The sequence below is a fragment of the Lygodium microphyllum genome, chromosome 13 (assembly GCF_053477565.2).
Source record: "Lygodium microphyllum isolate KBCC chromosome 13, Lygodium_microphyllum_v1.1.10, whole genome shotgun sequence".
NCBI lineage: Eukaryota > Viridiplantae > Streptophyta > Polypodiopsida > Schizaeales > Lygodiaceae > Lygodium > Lygodium microphyllum.
Genome location: NC_141147.1, coordinates 51,155,768 through 51,174,179, shown reverse-complemented (window position 1 = coordinate 51,174,179; position 18,412 = coordinate 51,155,768). Strand labels below are relative to the sequence as shown.

Genomic DNA, 18,412 nt, shown 5'->3' with positions numbered 1-18,412 from the left:
ACTATCAATGCATCTATCAGCCATACTGGGAGTCATGACTTTGTACATTGGTAGAAACGGGCTACCTGTGCTAGGGGCCACTCGATTACATCCCCCGGAGCACTCCACTGTGGAGGGGCTCGAAAGTTAATGCTCAAGTGTGGGATCTCAGCACCAGCCCACAAGTTGATGTCCATCATGCAACCAGGCCACTATTGTGCAAACAGTGCTAGTCCTTCTCCCATCCACTGGGAGATATGGTCCGCCACTTGACTCTTCAACTCCTCTATCTATGTCGTCGTCCAATCCCTTGAGTGAGAGGACTGGAGGGAAAAAGCGTAGTTTGGTCCATTCGGTGGTGCTAGTAGATGGACCTTGCCCCTCCTTGACTTGCAAACCACGAAGATGCCCACCTCTAGAGATAGTGGGAAATCTCCGCGCTCCGCAACTCTTAGGTAGGACCATGGGCCACTACGGAAGAACTCTTGTGGCAACAACTATGCCTGTCTCAGAAAGGTGTGACGGGAGGCAGGGGCAGATGAGCTGGTGGTTGTGGGGGAGGGGAAAAACTACTGGTGTGAGGAGGATGTAGGCGTGTGTGGCTAATCACCTCCTATGGGAAGAGGGGGGGTGGGTCTGGGGGGGATCACCTGAACCAGGTGTGGATCAGGGGGGGTGCTCGGCAGGAAAGGTGGGGGGAAGAGGATCGAGGGATGGTGGGATGGTTGAAGATATGTGGCGGGTGTGGGGGGGCCTTTGGGCTAGGGTCAGTGGGGGGAGCCTGGGAGGTGGGGGGGTGGGCGTGGGGACTATGGGATCTCAAGTGAGGTGGTCTATGGCGCGGGTGATGGCTGTGGGGGACTGCAGTCTTGCCGGGTGGGGCAGGCTGGGGGATGCTCTGCCGAGGGGGCATCGCTCGCCCTCTTGCTCCCTGTTGTCGAGGTTACGTTTGAGGAGCTGGTTGCTGCCCCCCCTGTCGTCTCTGGACTGGTGTGAAGCCATCAGCCTCCACCTGCGGGCCTGTCGGCGGAGCCGCCTTGGCTCCGAAACGCATACAATCTGCTGATGATGCCCAAACTCGTGGCAACGCAGGCACTGCCCTGGTTGCCCAGTCACAATAACCTACTGCCTAAAGGAGTGACCTCCTGCCTCAATCTCTAGGAACTTTGGTATACCCTTTGTATCTTTCACGACCACTCGTATCTTTGGGACTCTTGCGGTTGTCACTGCACCCACGAAGAAGGCAGAAAGAACTATGCCGAAGAGCCGTCCAAAGTCCTCCTAAAGGAATCAATTAGGCAAGGAGATAGAGGTAGACAGACCTTACGCTCAGTGAGAGAGACAAAGAGAGTGCGAGTGAGCAGAGTAAAGAGTGAACACGTTTTTCGGTACAATGATGAGTGTACCACTTTAGGTTTTAGATAGATATATGTATGAAAGTACAATGTGCTAAGGGTGTGTTCACACCTGTGCACATATAAAAGGCACGATGGCCCTTTATTCCCAATAACCTCCCACCTAAAGGCAATGTGCCTTAAGAGAAGAAAAGAATCAGCTAAGTGTAAGTATGTACAAAGCTGAAATAAATATATCTATCCAACTCCCATCATCTGTCGGCAATGACCAAACCGCTCTGTTGGAAGTACGCACTTTGACAAGCTCAATGCTCTTGCTGTCAAGTACATCTCTAATGAAGTGATACTTCACCTGTATGTGCTTTGTCTTTGTATGAAAGACAGGATTCCGTGCTAGCATGATAGCACTCTGACTATCACAATGGAGAACAGGTAACTCTATGATGCCAAGCTCTCCCACCAAACGTGAAAGCCATAAAGCCTCCTTGCATGCCTCAGTGGCAGCTACATACTCTGCCTCTATAGTAGACAATGCAACACACTTTTGTAGCCTGGAGATCCAAGAGACCGCTCCTCCTGTGAAAGTAAACACATACCCAGAAGTGGACTTCTTGTAGTCCGCATGACCAGCATAGTCTGCATCCGTAAAGCCAACAACAGATGCCTTCTGCTTTCCAAAGCAGATGCCCAACTCCTTTGTGCCTTTGAGGTATCTCATAATACCTTTCACTGCATCCCAATGCTTTCTGCCAGGGGTTGCCATGTATCTACTAACCACTTCCACTGCAAAAGCAATGTCAGGACGTGTAGCAACCATAGCATACATCAGACTGCCAACAGCTGAAGCATATGGTATCTTGGCTATTTAAGCTTTCTCATCATCAGATATAGGGCTGTCCTCTGCACTGAGTTTCACATATGGAGGCAATGGAACTCCAATTGTTTTCCCCCCTTCCATATTGAAATGCTGCAAAACTTTGGAGATATACTCCTACTGAGATAGATAGAGTAAGCCTTTAGATCTATCTCTGAGTATTCGCATGCCAAGAATGTGATTTGCATCACCCAGATCCTTCATGTCAAAGCTGCCATGAAGACTTTGCTTCAATGAATCCAAGGCATGAGTATTCCTGCCAGCAATCAGTATGTCATCAACATATAAAACCAAGATAATCAGGCTGCCATCTGCTGCCTTCTTGGTGTACAAGTAGTGATCCACTTGACTTCTATGAAAGCCTTGAGATTACATGAATGTATCAAACTTATGATACCATTCTCTTGGTGCTTGTTTCAGCCCATACAAACTCCTTTTGAGTTTACATACCATTTCACGACTGCCTCAGCCTGATCGACGATCGTCTGCAGCACCTTACGCTCTGATACCAGTTTGAAGGAATCGATTAGGCACGGAGATAGAGGTAGACAGACCTTACCTTCAGTGAGAGAGACAGAGAGAGTGCAAGTGAGCAGAGTAGAGAGTGAACACGTTTTTCGGTATAATGACGAGTGTACCACTTTAGGTTTTAGATAGATATATTTATGAAAGTACAATGTGCTAAGGGTGTGTTCACACCCGTGTACATATAAAAGGCACGATGGCCCTTTATTCCCAACACCTCCACTAACTGGCGGTACTCTATCACTAGTCCGGGGAAAAGTAAGGTGATTGGGTGTTTGAGAAATCTGTTGTGGAGCACAAATGTCTCCACTATGAAGCCGCTATACCAAGGAACCATGTAGATGACCCCCTTCGTGGAGGCATAGGGCGAGCTCTCCACTAACTCACGAGCTGCATCCGCAGAGGTGAGTCGAGAACTATGAAGATCCCTCGGCCCATGAGGATTGCCTCCACGATCTGTGCTGTGCCAATGCGGAGCATGGAGTGGAGCTAATCCCGCAGTTGGGCCCTCGATGGGGAGTGTCCAACGGCCTCAACAAAGATCGTTGTTTCTTTCAACTCCAGCTCTGTGGCATGAACGGCCAAGAGCTATTCCTCAGAGAGGATGATGCACAAGATGTTTGACCGGAGGGCACTCGTAGAATGCGTTGGCGTCTGATTGGAGGTTTCCATTGCGCGTCCTTGTTGGCAACCTACCTATCATGCTGCTGTGCTATCGGGGGAGGGGGAGTTGCTACAAGGGGGAAGGGAGCAACTGGAGGTGGGGGGGAGTTGATGGCGAGGAGGAGGGGGTGGGGGGCCGTAGGCGATGGAAACAATGCCACAGGTAGGGGGGTGACGGGGCGGGGAGGCCAACGGGCTGTAGTTAGGGGCAACAGTAGCAGGCGGGGGCGACGGCTATAGGCGGGGGGGGGGGGGGGGGACCCACGTGGGGCCACGGATGGTGGGCCACAGGTGATGGGCGAGGACAACGTGGTGGGTGTGAGGAGTCATTCGGGGGGTGACGACCATGGGCTCAGGCGGGGGAGGGGGGGGGGGGGGGCGACCACAAGTGGGCCCACGAATGGCCATAGGCGACGCGGGCGAGGACCAGTGGGGCGGGTGTGAGGAGTCAATCGAGGGCGGGAGAGCAGGCGCGCGTGACGGGCAGGGAGTTCTTTTTGTTGGGGAGTCGATACATTCATGCGTTTGGACCACACCATCATAATTGTGAGTACAGGATAAATTCAGATGTGTACTTCAGTTTAGACACTGTATTGTCTTGTCTTGGTTTAAATTTTTTTTGAATAAGCATTTAAACAAAAAGATGGCTGACAGAATAGTCTTACTATAATCAAGTACAGGACAAATACATATCAGAAGAGACATGAGAATAGAGGAAGTACCGATGAAGTGCATCTTTAATTATTAGATTGCAGGTCTGTTGAAGAACATTTTCAGCTGTGGGCAACTTGAGTTCAAGAACCCTCTTCCCTGCTGTGGCATACAAACCTTCCCCCAAGCGTACAAGTACTTCTTTGACCTTGCGTTCATTCTCTTCTCTGACAAATAGAACAAGACCAGGATTGAGACACAGCCAATCTTATGAAAAAATTGCTTGAAAATTTACTACTATTGACTAAAATACCTAAATGAAGGCTTCATATTGTTTATCTTCATGCCAAGCTGCACATTGCAACTTGTAATTATCAAGTGGTGTGGCACACCAACACAACGCCGTTTGCAGTACTCCAATGCTTGAAGCTCTATAGACAAGCCGATAAGGAGCTGACATTCAAAACACAACAGAAGGACTACAGGCAGTATCTTAACATTTTACAATTCGGATCAGTTCCAAAGCATATACTTCATTTGTAAGACTATTTGAGCAGTACCATGGTGGGAATAGCTCCACCACTGCTGTCTTGATGATTGCAAACAAGAGATTTCGGACAACAAGACTAATTTTTTAAATATTTCATTATTTTCATTTTGAACTATGGGGGCTATCACACAGTTTCTGAAGCTGACCATTAGTCTAATCGCCTATATGTCGTTTCTAAGTGCTCAGGAACATACTAAAAACCCACAGTGGGATACTGAATAGAAAAATAGAAAGAACTTGTAACACAATATTACAATGATTCATATGCAGCAAACTACACTACCCTAAATAAATTCCATGGCAGCATGTAACTTTCACATGAAAAGAATTCATACACTTGCTATCAACCATTGAAACATGGCAAGTATTTGTGCGCATCCAACAGATTAAAAGGGCACCAAGGTCTTACTATGTAAATGCCATCATCATGATGTGCCAATGCTCCAACAGACTCAAGATGAGATGTTGTCCAATGAACTTTGTAAGCATATACGTTGATTTGCAGGCTACATGGAATTACATATGTCCCGTGCTCTGAGGGTTGCTATTGGTTAGATAAAAGTAGGCAAGTGGCTAGGGAGCTATGGATATGCAAGCTATAGCATGGAAAGGTAAGTCAAAGGAGCATTATATATGTCAATGCCTTGGTCAGAGAGCTCCCTGGAAAGCTAGACTTATGGGACATTTCACTACTTTAGACCATATACTCACACTCAAAGGTCTCATAGGAGAGGGAAGAGCATATTGCAAGAATCCCGCAAGATTTACTCTTGTTTTGAGGGCTTTAGTGAAGCCTTTGAGACTACCACAGACGAGCTTATGAGAAGATTGTAAAACATGGGAGTACGGAGGATATATTGTCACGAGGACATGTATTTTTAATGCTTAGCTTTGGCATTATTAAGTTATACAGATGTGAGGTACATTCATGAAATGCAAGTTAGTTAAGTGACACTGAGACCTTATTAACCCCTATGATCAGTGGTTGACACTAGCAAAAGTTGTAATAAGCCATGTTTGATAGGTACTAGGTAGTCCCTGGAGTCAAAACTTGGCCTAGAATGTTTAGCCATTAGTTTCATTGGTGACACTAGGAAATTGGCATTAATTAATTAATTAAGCCAGTTCCAAGCTAATGAGTGCTCACTTTCAGTGATAAATTTACCTAGGCAATTCAATTGTTGGCCAATCATATTATTTTTTTGAACCATAAATAAATATTCAATTAATTTTCAGAATCAATATTCAGAAATTTAATTTAATAAAGTTGGATAATGCTGGAAGTTGTTTTGGAAGGCTACCACTTAGCAAAACTTGCCCATGCAAGTGGGAAAAAGGTTGAGGCTGGGGGGAGAGAGAGAGAGAGAAAAGGGGGGGGGGGGGGGCACAGAATCATTCTAGCCTTGTGCAAGCTAAGACAAAGAGAGGCAAGGCTGCCAACAGTTGCCTCCGTACGATTTACGGTACTGTCCGTATACGATATGATCCGTACGGTACATATCCATACATTTTTCTGGGCCTATTTGGGCCACCTAGCCTACGCGTCCTCAATCCCGCGTCCCGTGTTTCCTTCGCCCCTGCCTTTACTCCTGCGTGTTTTGCCTACCTCCGTGGCACTTTTTGGGGGTGTGGGAAGCCTTAGATACCTCATCTCACCCCCTATTCCAGCCATGCACTCCCCCTCCCCCCCCCCAAGCTGTCCGATGACTCAGAAGAAGACTCAAGCCAGAAAAACAGTCGGGATGGGTGAGCACGAGTGATTCTTTTCACCTCCCAGCCTTGCCTAGTATATTGCTGGCCAGTCCATCGTGATCCGATTGCCAGCCGTCAAACCTTGGTGAGTCCTACTATTCTTGGACTCTCTTTATTTCTAGGCTCCCCTTAACCCCGTTCGGGCGCCCAAGAGCCCGGACGGTCATCCTCGTGCCTGTTCCCCTAGATTTACCTTAATGTCATATTAAATGTCACTTTAATGTCACATTCAATATTTGTGACCTTAATGTTACATTAAATATCACTTTAATGTCACATTTCCTTCCCCTTAAGAATCGGTTTCGTCCTCGAAAACGATATTTGGAAGGTCTAACTGTAAATCGGGAAACCTTTTCTTTAAAGTACTTACTCGCTCCCATGTTGAGCTTTCTTCTGAACAATCTTTCCACTTAACCAAACATTCTTGATAAATAGTATTCCTCGTTCGTCTATTATGAACATTTAATATTCTTTCTGGTTCATGTGGATTAGATTGGTCATTGAATAGCTCCTCAATGTCATAATTTAAGATTAGATTATCCAAATCACCCAGCTTCTTCCTTAATTTACTTACATGAAAAACTGGATGTATTTTACTACCAGCAGGTAGTTGGAGCTTGTAAGCCAATTCTCCCACCTTTTTAAGTATTATGAAAGGACCACAATACCTTGGTGAAAGCTTTGGACATTGTCCCTTTTTCATAGTTTTAGTCTGTTCATGCACCTTAAGATAGACCAATTCTCCTTCTTCAAAGGAGATGTCTCTTCGGTGAGGATCTGCATATGCTCTAGCTCGATTTTGAGCCTTCTTAATATTTTCTTGAGCAAATTTTAACATACTATTCATATCCTCCAAAAAGTCTTTAGCTGCCTGAACCTTTTCCTTATGCAGTCCTACTGCAAAAGGAGCTCTGGGCTGAAACCCATACATTAACATAAATGGACTATATCCAGTGGAAGAGTGCTTGGCACTGTTATATGCAAACTCTGCTATCGGTAAATACTCTTCCCAATTAGTTTGCCTTTTACTTACATATGCCCTAAGCATATCTTCAAGAATTTGGTTAACCCTTTCAGTTTGCCCATCTGTTTGCGGATGATCCGCCGTACTCATGCTAAGTTTAGTATCCAATTTCCTAAATACCGCACGCCAAAATTGACTATCAAATTTTCTATCCCGATCAGAAACTATATTTGCCGGAAGGCCATACAATCGGTATATGTTCTCTACGAACAATCTAGCCAATTCTGGTGTTTTAACATCAGTTGAAGTTGGAATAAACCTAGCCATTTTGGTTAACCTATCCACAATCACCCACACAGAGTCGTGCCCCCTCTGTGTTCTAGGTAAAGCAACAATAAAGTCCATGGAGATACTCTCCCATTTTCCCGAAGGAATTTCTAGTGGATGGAGAAGTCCTCCCATTTTCAATCTTTCAGCTTTATTAAACTGGCATTTATTACATTTGACCACATAGTCAAGGACGTCCTTATTCATTCCAGGCCAATAGAACTGCCTTTTAATAAGACTATAAGTCTTATTAACTCCTGGATGTCCCGCGCTAGGGGTATCATGACACTCAAAGAGTATCTGGCGCCTCATTTCTGTATCTTTCGGGACACATACCCTACCCTTGTAGAGTAAATAACCATTATCAATGGTAAAATTCTTCCACTTGAATCCAGTTTGAGCAACCCCTGATGCTCCATTTCCTTGTTGAACATCCTCAGATATTCCTTCCTCAGTAGAAGCACTTTCATTTGGATCCCCATTTTTTATTGCTTCCCATATGTTGGAATATGCCGGATCAACCTGGCATTTCCCTTTTAAAGATTCAAGCAAGTTGGAAGTGAACTGAGTAAAACTCAATTCATTAATGATGGGCATTCTGCTGAGTGCATCAGCTACTATATTATACTTTCCTTTTCTATATCTTATCTCATAGTCGAACTCTTGGAGGAGTTCGGCCCATCTGGCTTTACGTCCGTGTAAATCCAGTTGATCATTAAGCCACTTAATGCTTTCATGATCCGATAAAATCAAAAGTTTGGCACCGTACAGATAGTGCCTCCATTTCTTCATTGCATGTACTATTGCATACAGCTCCCTCTCATAAACAGAATGATTCTGTTTTGCACGGTCTAATTTCTTGCTTTCAAAAGCAACTGGTCGACCTTCTTGTAATAAGACCGCGCCTATTGCCTTATCATTGGCATCAGCTTCAACCACAAATGGTTTATTGGGATCCACTATTAATAATACTGGAGTTGTAGCGATAGCTACCTTAAGTTTTTGAAAACTTTCATTTTGGTCTGTTCCCCAATTAAAACTTTTTCCTTTCCCTTTCAGTTGGTCTGTCATTCGAACAGCTATTTTGGCATAATCTTGAATGAGGAGCATGATTGGGTAGGCAAAAATAAGAAAGAAGAGGCTCTATTGTTGCTTTGTAGAATTCTAGAAAGCCTTTAATATAGTTCCACGAGATAGACTATTACAAAGGTTGCAAACACTCGAAATCCCATCAAACATGACTTAAGGCATCTATGCACTGTATGAGAGGGAGGTAGGCTGAGTGAGATGCCTAGGGGGACTTACAAACATGGTCTTAGCACCATTGGAGTGAAGCATGGGTGTCCTCTATCTGTGACACTCTTTAGTCTCTACATTGATAAGGATCACATCACACAAGGAGGCGGCAATGGGGTGGAGATAGCAGGTATACTTGTCTACATTATGCTTTATGCTGACGATGTTATTTTGGTCTCTAAATTGTAGGAAGTTCTACAACAACATCTCCACGCCCTTCATGAATTCTCTACGTAGCGTAGATTGATAGTTAATTTTGGGAAAAGCAATACCTTGATCTTGCACACATCAGCCCCAGTGAGGACAAGATCAATCTTCACCCTAGGAGCTAGATATGTGGACTCATACATTTACTTAGGAATCACTTTCACTACATCTACTGGGAGATTTACCATAGCACATGCAACCAAAGACCAACTCACATAAGGATATGCAACATTGGTCATGATGGAGAGACAGTGTCCCCACGTGCAGTTCTAGAAGCCTCGCAAACGGAGATGGCTATTTGATACACTGGTCACACCAGCCATGATGTATGGTGCACCTATTTGGACCCATGGCCTAGCTACTTATGGACACAAATGAAGAGACCACAAATAATTATGCTCTCATGGATGATCCGCAGCAAACCATCAATACCGCATGAGATTATTAGAGCCAAGTTTGCTACACTCCCCATGATGTTGGGGGACCCTTTTATAGACCATCAACTTCATACACAAAGTACATGACATACATCTAGATAGACTATCTAGGACGGCCTTTGAGACCTCTAGACAATTAGCTCAGGCAGGGCAAGACACAGATCAAGAGACCACAGATCATTATGCTCTCATGGATGATCCGCATGAAACCACCAATACAACATGAGATTATTAGAGCCGAGTTTGCTACACTCCCCATGATCATGGAGGCCCTTTTACAGACCATCAACTTCATACACAAAGTACATGACATGCATCTGGATAGACTATCTAGGAGGGCCTTTGAGACCTCTAGGCAGTTAGCTCAGGTAGGACAGGAGACTTCATGGTATGCATAGGTGGCTTACACGATATGGGATCAATGTGGACTATCTCCTCCCCTTTCAGTATGATCTTGACTCCCCCTTCATACACCTCTCCCACACAAAGAGGAACTTGGTCATGCGACATGATCTCTACCAGTTGTACATACTGTCAAAGGTGAGAATGCATAGAGATCGAAGCTTAACTGAGAGTACAGTTGATAGTGAAGAGAGTGTGTGAGAGTGAAGACGCAACTCCCAATACAATCATTAAAGAGTATAATGTGCAAGTACAAAGTACAACCCTTAAACCTTAGGGTTGCTAATGTGTGTTCACACCCGAAATGCATAAAATACGATAAGTACTCAAACTGTGTAACATAGGCACATAAAATAAAAGAGAATAAATCAGGGGGGAAAAAACCTCTCGTAAGGAGAGTAAAAAGTGCCCCCTATCCTACCAAGGATCACCGACACTCGTTTGAGAGCGTAGACGTGAGCCAAACCCAACAAACCCCCTTGGAGTGAAGTGTGATCAATATACAAGGATCATCCACTAAAGGAGATCAAATTTGAAGCGTTGCAGAATGCTTCAAATTTGTTAGGACGAAGAGCTTTTGTGAAGATGTCTGCCAGATTACTAGTGGTAGGACAATAGACAAGGCTGATATTTCCTACATGTAGCCTCTCTCTAACAAAGTGATAGTGGATCTCTCTGTGTTTCATGCGTGCATGAAACACTAGGTTCCGTGCCACTGCAATGGCACTCCGACTGTCAATAAACAAAGGAGTAGGCTCCGTGACAGATACATCTAAATCAACCAACAAGCATCTAAGCCATATGCATTCAACTGTGGTAGTGAAAGCTACCTTGTATTTAGCTTTACATAGAGTGACGAGAATCAAAATCACCAGCCCAATCTGAATCACTGTAAATATGTAGTTGTAGTGGTCCCCCCTTGGCATAAAGCAATCTAAAAGTCCTAATACCTTGCAAGTAACGAAAAACACATTTGACAGCTTGCCAATTTGACATGCGAAGCTAGTTCATATATCGCTCAAGGCTGAAACTGCAAACTGAATGTTTGGCCTTGTGTTGTGTAAGTAAATGAGACATCCAACTACTGGAGCAAACGTATGGATATCAAGCAAATCATTGTCATCATGCAAGGAGAGCTTGAGTCCAGGTCCATTGGTGTACAAACCGGCTTGCAATCTTGTAAGCCAAACCTCTCAAGAATTCTACCAATGTATCTAGACTGTGACAATCCAATGCCTCTAGTATCATGAATAAACTGAATGCCCAAATAATACTGCAAAGGCCCCAAGTCTGCATCTCAAAAGTTTGCTGCAAACTTTGTTTTAATGCTGAAATCTAATCAGCATGTATCCCTATAAGCAGAAGATCATCAACATAAAGACATATGACCAACAAGAATCCCCCCTCTTTATATATGTAAAGCGTAGACTCTGATGAGCTATTAATGAATCCTTGGCTGAGTAAAAAGGTATCAATTTTTGAATATCAAGCTCCAGTAGCTTACTTAAAACCATATATAGCGTTTTTTTCAGCTTGCACATCAAGTGTTTGGATCCCTCAACTGCAAAACCAATGGACTGTTGTACATACACTTCTTCTTGAAGTTCCCCATGTAAAAATGGGGGCTTTATATCGAGTTGAGTGCACAATCCAACCATGATGGGCAGCCAAACCAACCATAGACCGAATGGTAATCATGCGGGATGTAGGAGCAAGTGTCTCCTCAAGTCAATGCCTTTCTTCTATGTGTAGCCTTTGGCCACAAGCCTGGCCTTACATTTGTCAACGGATCCATCTGTATTTCTTTTCAGCCTATAGACCCACTTTGTACCAATGGCTTTCTTCCCAACAAGCAAGGTCACTAAATCCCATGTTTGATTCTTTATGATAGAATCAAACTCAGCTTGCATTGCTGCCATCCAATGCACACTATGTTGTGCATCCTCCTCATCATCAAGTGTATGTGTTGCCATGACAAACTCCACTGAATGTGCACCATCATGCATATAAGCTTGCCTTCTAGTACGATCAACAATAGGAGCATCTAAATGACGATCTTTCACAGTCTACAAGTACCATAGTAACATGGAACCGGGAACGAGAATGGAGACGGGGGCAGGGTTAGGGACGAGGGACGGCTAAAAGCAAGGAACGAGAACGGGGGGTGGGAGGCGGGAGGGAACGGCATACATAAATAGCATTTGAAAATGTATGCATGTGATGTGGTGGATGGATGTGTGGGTAGTAATAGGAGATGCCCATTTTGTAGCTTCCCGTCCTACTCCCATCCCCATGTTAGAGCCCCCTCTCATGGTAATAGAGGATGGCAATTCATTATTCATGTCCCCGTCCCTATTCCCATCCCTATCCCCAAAACCAGTCCCATGTTAGTGTGTGTGTAGGTGAATGTATACTACCAAAGAGCATACAAACAAACCACCCCCTAAAAGACCACTCCATCCAAAGAAAAAAAAAAATCCCTTGTTTAAAAACATCCCCTAATTGGGGACGTGACAAGGGGAAGGTGGGCTACAGGATGGCCAGAACGGGGGGACGACTGTTGGGGACGGGATAGGGGACGTCCCCATCCAATTTTGGCGTCCCCATTCGGCCCATCCGTTTGGGACAGCGTTCCCGTGTTCCGAGGCCTCGGGACGGCCATTCCCTGTTACTATGACAAGTACCATCTAGGCATTTGCCTAGCTTTTTGATTGTGTACAAGCTCCTACTAAACTTCAAATTCAGCATCTTGCTGAATATTTAGATCAGCCATAGGCTGATTTTCTGCATTACCCAAAGGAGCAGTTGGCTGAACATTAAGTTCACTTGTTAAAGCTTCAACTGTATCACCAAAAGAAATGGGCAACAACCCTTCAAATACATCATTGGCAGCCTAATATATATCAAAACTATCAAGGGATAATTCTGATTTTTCATCAAAAACCACATCCCTACTAACAAATACCTTCTTAGAGACAGGATCATAGAATCTATATCCTTTGCTCTCATTGTTGTACCCCACAACAGCCTTGTTGTCCAATTTCTTTCTTAGTACCTTGGCAATGTGAGCATACACAAGACACCGAAAAGTACGAAAATGTCCAACAGAAGGTTTCCAACTGTTCCAAGCCTTAAAAGGCATGACATTCTTTAATACTTTGGTAGGGCACCTATTCAAAACATGGCAAGCACACATAACTACTTCCATCCAAAAACTATGTGGCAAACTCTTTGCTTTCAACATACATCTCACCATCTCCATGAGTGACCGATTCTTTCTCTTTGCAACCCCATTTTGCTATGGAGTATAAGCAGTACTGCACTGATGGACAATGCCTTTCTACTCAAAAAAATATTCAACATAGAAGACATATATTTCCCCCCTCGATCCAAACGGAGAGTCTCAATCCTACAGCCAAATTGATTTTCAACAAGTGCTACAAAAGTCAAAAATGCATCATACACCTCTGACTTTTTCACCAAAGAGTAGACCCAGCAAAAACGAGTAAAGTCATCAATGAAAGTGACAAAATAGTATCAGCCACCCAATGACTTTGTCTGCATAGGGCCACATACATCTGAATGCACAATCTATAATCTGGTAGTTGCTCTAAAAGCAACATCATGAGGAAATGAAAAATGATGTATTTTTTCCAAAATGCATCCCTCACATATATGCTTAGGAGGTCTCTCCAAGAGAGGTAAGCCATCAAGCATCTGTGTGCGCTGCATAAGCATCAAGCTACCATAGTTTACATGCCCCATGCGAGCATGCCATAACTCTTCCTGTGACGTAGCAAGAGTGAGAGTAGACACTAGATAGACCGAGTGATCAACTGAATAAGCATCTAACTCAAATAACCCATGACATAAAGTGCCAGTCAAAACCAAAGTCATGTGTCCTTTATCTCTGACCATACATCTGTCACCATCAAAGGTGACTTGCAAACCACACTTTGCCAAAGAAGAAATAGACAACAAGTTCTTCTTTATGCTTGGCACAAATAGTGCATCCTGTAAACTAAGAATAGAGCCATAAATGGCTGTCAACACAATCTCCCTAATACCTCTAACAAGGTATGATACATTATTGGCACACTGCATAGACTTGCCTCTAACAAGGTATGATACATTGGTATCATATCTCTAACAAGGTATGATACATTGTTGGCACACTGCATAGACTTGCCAAAATAGGAGCTGCAATAACGGAGGAAAACAGATTCATGTGGGATATGATATGCCTAGAAGCACCATTGTCAAAGAACCATGTGCTCGTATCCTCAGTAGAGCTAAATGCTCTATCAACCCAAGAAGAGTCATAATTGCATGTGTAAAAAATAGTCATGGTGTATAACAAAAGACACGGACTCAGTAGCAATAGAAGATGCATTAGAAATAGACATCCTTGACGACTCCTTCTTGGCTATGCGCTTCCTACATGCTGTGATGTAGTGTCCCGGCTTCTTGCAATAGTGGCACTTGGCCTTCTTGGCTAGCGTGCCTCCCTATTTCTTGCTACTCTGTGAAGTACCTTAAGTCCCAGAGCTCTATAGAGCATTTTTAGCTTGGTTGCCCTTCCCTTCTTCCTTGCCATAAAAGACTGCTCAGAGGCTACAATATCCACCCCACTATTCTTTCTTGTTTGCTCTTCTTCTAAAAGCAAACTAATGAACTGAAGGAAAGTAAGTGGCTACGGAGAAATTCTCATAGTGAGATTCAAGGCAGTATGAAAGGCCAAATACAAGGACGGCAATGAATTTAAAGTGATAGATATTAACTGCACATCTGTATAATACTCATCTACATACATAAGCTGCTCATGCAAGTCCTAAATTTTATTAAGATGATCCTGCATAGAACCTTCATCCATCTTCACAGTCTCAAGCTCTTTCTTCAAGAAAGAGATGTGTGTCTCATTTTTTCTAGCAAACATTTGCTCTAGGGTCAACCATGCTTCTTGTGAAGAAGTTGTAGACCGAATGTGGAGGATGATAAACTGCTGAATTGCCAATGCAATCAATGACAATGCTTGAGTATCCCGTGTGTGATCTTTGGGGATGTGGCTGAGCGGGAGCGGGCTGAACAAGCTGAGTGGGCTGAGTGGATCTTTGGCCACGTCCTCCTAGAGGAGTTGTAGCAAGAGCCACAACTCTAGGCCAAACTTCTTCACCATTGACATGATCCCAAAGATTCTTTGCAGCCAACACATTTTTCATCATAAAAGACCATAGAGAATAGTTGTTGCCATCCAACCTATCCTCCTTGGACACATATGTGAATACATCACCTCTCTGATTGGCCATGGTAAATGTCACTGATCAAAGAGCAAAACAACAATACTTCAAGCTGGACTAACCTGGAAATCTGAGAATTTCCAGAAATTACAGCCAGCACCCTGTTGTATTTAGCAAATCTAATCACACTCTGCAAAAAACTGTCTAATGTACATGCTGTCCAAGGTACAAACAGTGCTCAGCAGCACAAAAAATGCAAAAACCCCAAAATTTATTGTCCCAAAATGCACAAATTCAGTCTATTACAAACTATCACTGATGTACATTAGCCAATCTCTGAGCTGACATCAAAAGCCCCAAATTTCTTGTTCGAAATTCACAAAATCTCTGCAATAAATGTGTCCCAAACACTTGCACAAATAGAGATATGCTGCCTGGGCACAAGCCCCTTCCAATAGATCAAATCTGAATTGAAAACTTGAAAAACTGAAAATTTTTCCCCAATTTACCTCTAATTTAGGTGGTATAGAGACCTACCGGGCCTGGAGGGAGAGGAGCAGAGTTAGCAGCATAGGTAGCACAGGTGGTTAGGAGCTGGGTAGAAGCTGACCAGGGGGTGGGTGCCTTACAGGAGGCGCAGGGACCTGGAGTTGTGGGCTGGTGGACAAGATCTGGAGGGCAGTGGCGCATAGTAGGCGCAGGTGTAGTGCAGGTGGCGCAGGGAGCAGTGGGCCTGCCTGGAGGCGATGCTGGAGGCTAGCAGGTGCCTGACTGGAGTAGCAGGTCAATGGATTGGTGGACAGGCTTAGGTTGTGGATTGCAAGTGTGGCGCTTGGGGCAGCAGCTCTTTGCAGGGAGTTGACTTGCTGGTGGTGGTCAATAGCTGAGGAGCTTAGCTAGTGGTGGTGATGGGCTGAGCTGAGCTAAGGGTCAGCTCTGATACCAAATGTGAGAGGTGAGAGAATGCATAGAGATCGAAGCTCAATTGAGAGTACAATTGACAGTGAAGAGGGTGTATGAGAGTGAAGACACAACTCCCAATACAATAATCAAAGAGTATAATGTGCAAGTACAAAGTACAACCCTTAAACCTTAGGGTTGCTAATGTGTGTTCACACCCGAAAGGTGTAAAACATGATAAGTATCCAAACTGCATAACATAGGCACATAAAATAAAAGAGAATAAATCTAAGGGAAAAAACCTCTCATAAGGAGAGTAAAAAGTGCCCCAGTGTCTTACCAAGGATCACCGACACTCCTCTGTGAGCATAGGCGTGAATCAAACCCAACACATACAGCATACATGGCTATTATCCACACAGCCTCTCCCCCTGAAGATGACTTACTATAGAGACCACTTCATGCGGACTATTGGGGAAAGCTTCATTGAAAGACCTAGATACCTAGATGTATACATGCCACATGAGAAGCGAGTAGCCATTGGCCAGCTTAGGGTATCCTCTCACCAGCTAAAGACTCAGACCGGAAGAGTAACCCACATCCCCAGAGGTGAGTAGATTATGCCAGGAGGATGTAGAGAGTGAGGAGCACTACGTCTGTAGATGTAGAGCCTATAGCACAGTTCAAGCTAGATACCCCACACTATTTGGAGGAGACACCTCGCTCAGACTAGTTATGGTGTCCCCACACTAGCACCACCTAGGCTAGTTCCTAGTTGAGATTAAAAGGCTTTGCATATCACTACTAGAGGCTGGCACTACACAGAGAGGGGCGTTTGTCACAATTGACCGATTTCTTTCAAACAGTGACCACCCACATGGCACCCACGTAGAGAGGGTGATAGTCTAGAGAGCTGAGGAGATCAGAATAGCATGCCGCCCACAGAAACAGGGATATCAAACACAGATACTATGTTAGAGAGCGATGAGAGAGATCCGCCAGCAACATGAGTAGCAGTTGATAGAGTTGAGGATCTAGCCTAGCTACTACCCTCACACTATTTCATCCGAAATGTATGATATACTCTACTCAGTGATCTTGACTAGATGAAACTAGATATATGAGTATCATTCAACCACACAACTAAACATGTACTATCTCATCCTCCCATTGTACCCCTATACAAACACTATTTGGTCTTGTATACCGCCTTGGCTTCTTTTATAGTATATCACTTTACATGTCACATTTTGATGTCTAGTAACGATTGACATTGTACGTGATTTTGTCTCATAGGTCAATTTTGGCCTCAAAAGACATTTTTATATATATTGATATTTTGTTCTGGTAAACATGTATTTGGATTCTATACATATTTATCCCTTTTCAATCTTTGGAGTGGTGGACTCCGGATAAAAACTTAGCATAAAAACTTCTTTTTTACCTAGTAGTGGTTGGGATAGGTTTGCTTGTTTTGTGAAGGTCTTGGGGTTGACCATCTCTATCTCCCCTTAGGATATGATCTCCACTATGTTCATTGTCTCTAAGTTACCCTAACCCTAACTAGATCCAGCCTTCTCCATGGAGAGGGTAGTAATGACCTAATTAATCAACTATTATAGCAAGCATAAAATTCACATAAACTGAAAATACATTACTATACTACAATCTTGGAGAATGGACAGTTAGATGGCCCCAAAATTGACACCCCTTGTGATATTTCTTTAGCTTTCATTGCAAATGGATGGAGTAACAATGAGATTCTCTGATCTCCTTCGCTAATCCAGGTGTCTCTTGATGTCAAAATTGACGAGTAAGCCTTCAAGCTGATTTGCCCGTTTGTTTGCTTGGGGATTAGCCTTCACCCTACTCCTTGAGAGACAAATGAAGCCCCAAATCTGATATGGGTTAGCCAACTTCTTTAATCTCCCTAAAATTCTTCAATTTCACCTGCTAGAATTCAAGTCCTAGGCCCTTAGTTTTGAGCATGCATTCCGAGGTGGCTATGAGACCCTAATTTTCGCTGTAAATTAGGTAGCAAAGATTTTCCAATATGTCCAAATTTAATGACTCAAATGGCTGGAATTTCTTGAGATCAATTAAGAGATGTTTGTAGGATGATAGAGAATGCTGTAGAGAGAGAAATTTTAGAGTTTCATCGCAAGAAAGCCAAGAAACTATTGTTGCCCTACTCAAACAGCCATGGAAGCTATCACCTCTCCCTTAGGACCACTAGAAAGATTGTTGTCCCCTTTTGTATGTTGTCACTGCACCAAAAGGAACTTGGTCTGTT

At 43.8% G+C, this 18,412-nt stretch overlaps 1 protein-coding gene and 1 pseudogene across 13 annotated transcripts in view; one reads left to right on the top strand and one right to left on the bottom strand.

Moving 5' to 3' along the window:
* The window catches only part of LOC148026607 (uncharacterized), a 146,687-nt gene that overhangs the window by 14,014 nt on the left and 114,261 nt on the right, over positions 1–18,412 (bottom strand). For all 13 annotated transcript variants that reach the window (XM_087691052.1, XM_087691053.1, XM_087691056.1 and 10 more), the window contains 2 exons: positions 4,361–4,478; positions 4,119–4,274 (listed from right to left, as the gene is read on the bottom strand). In XM_087691052.1, the coding sequence (XP_087547178.1) occupies positions 4,119–4,274; positions 4,361–4,478 (274 nt within the window). The remainder of the gene's footprint in view (positions 1–4,118; positions 4,275–4,360; positions 4,479–18,412) is intronic.
* LOC148026608 (uncharacterized) lies at positions 8,928–16,872 on the top strand (annotated as a pseudogene).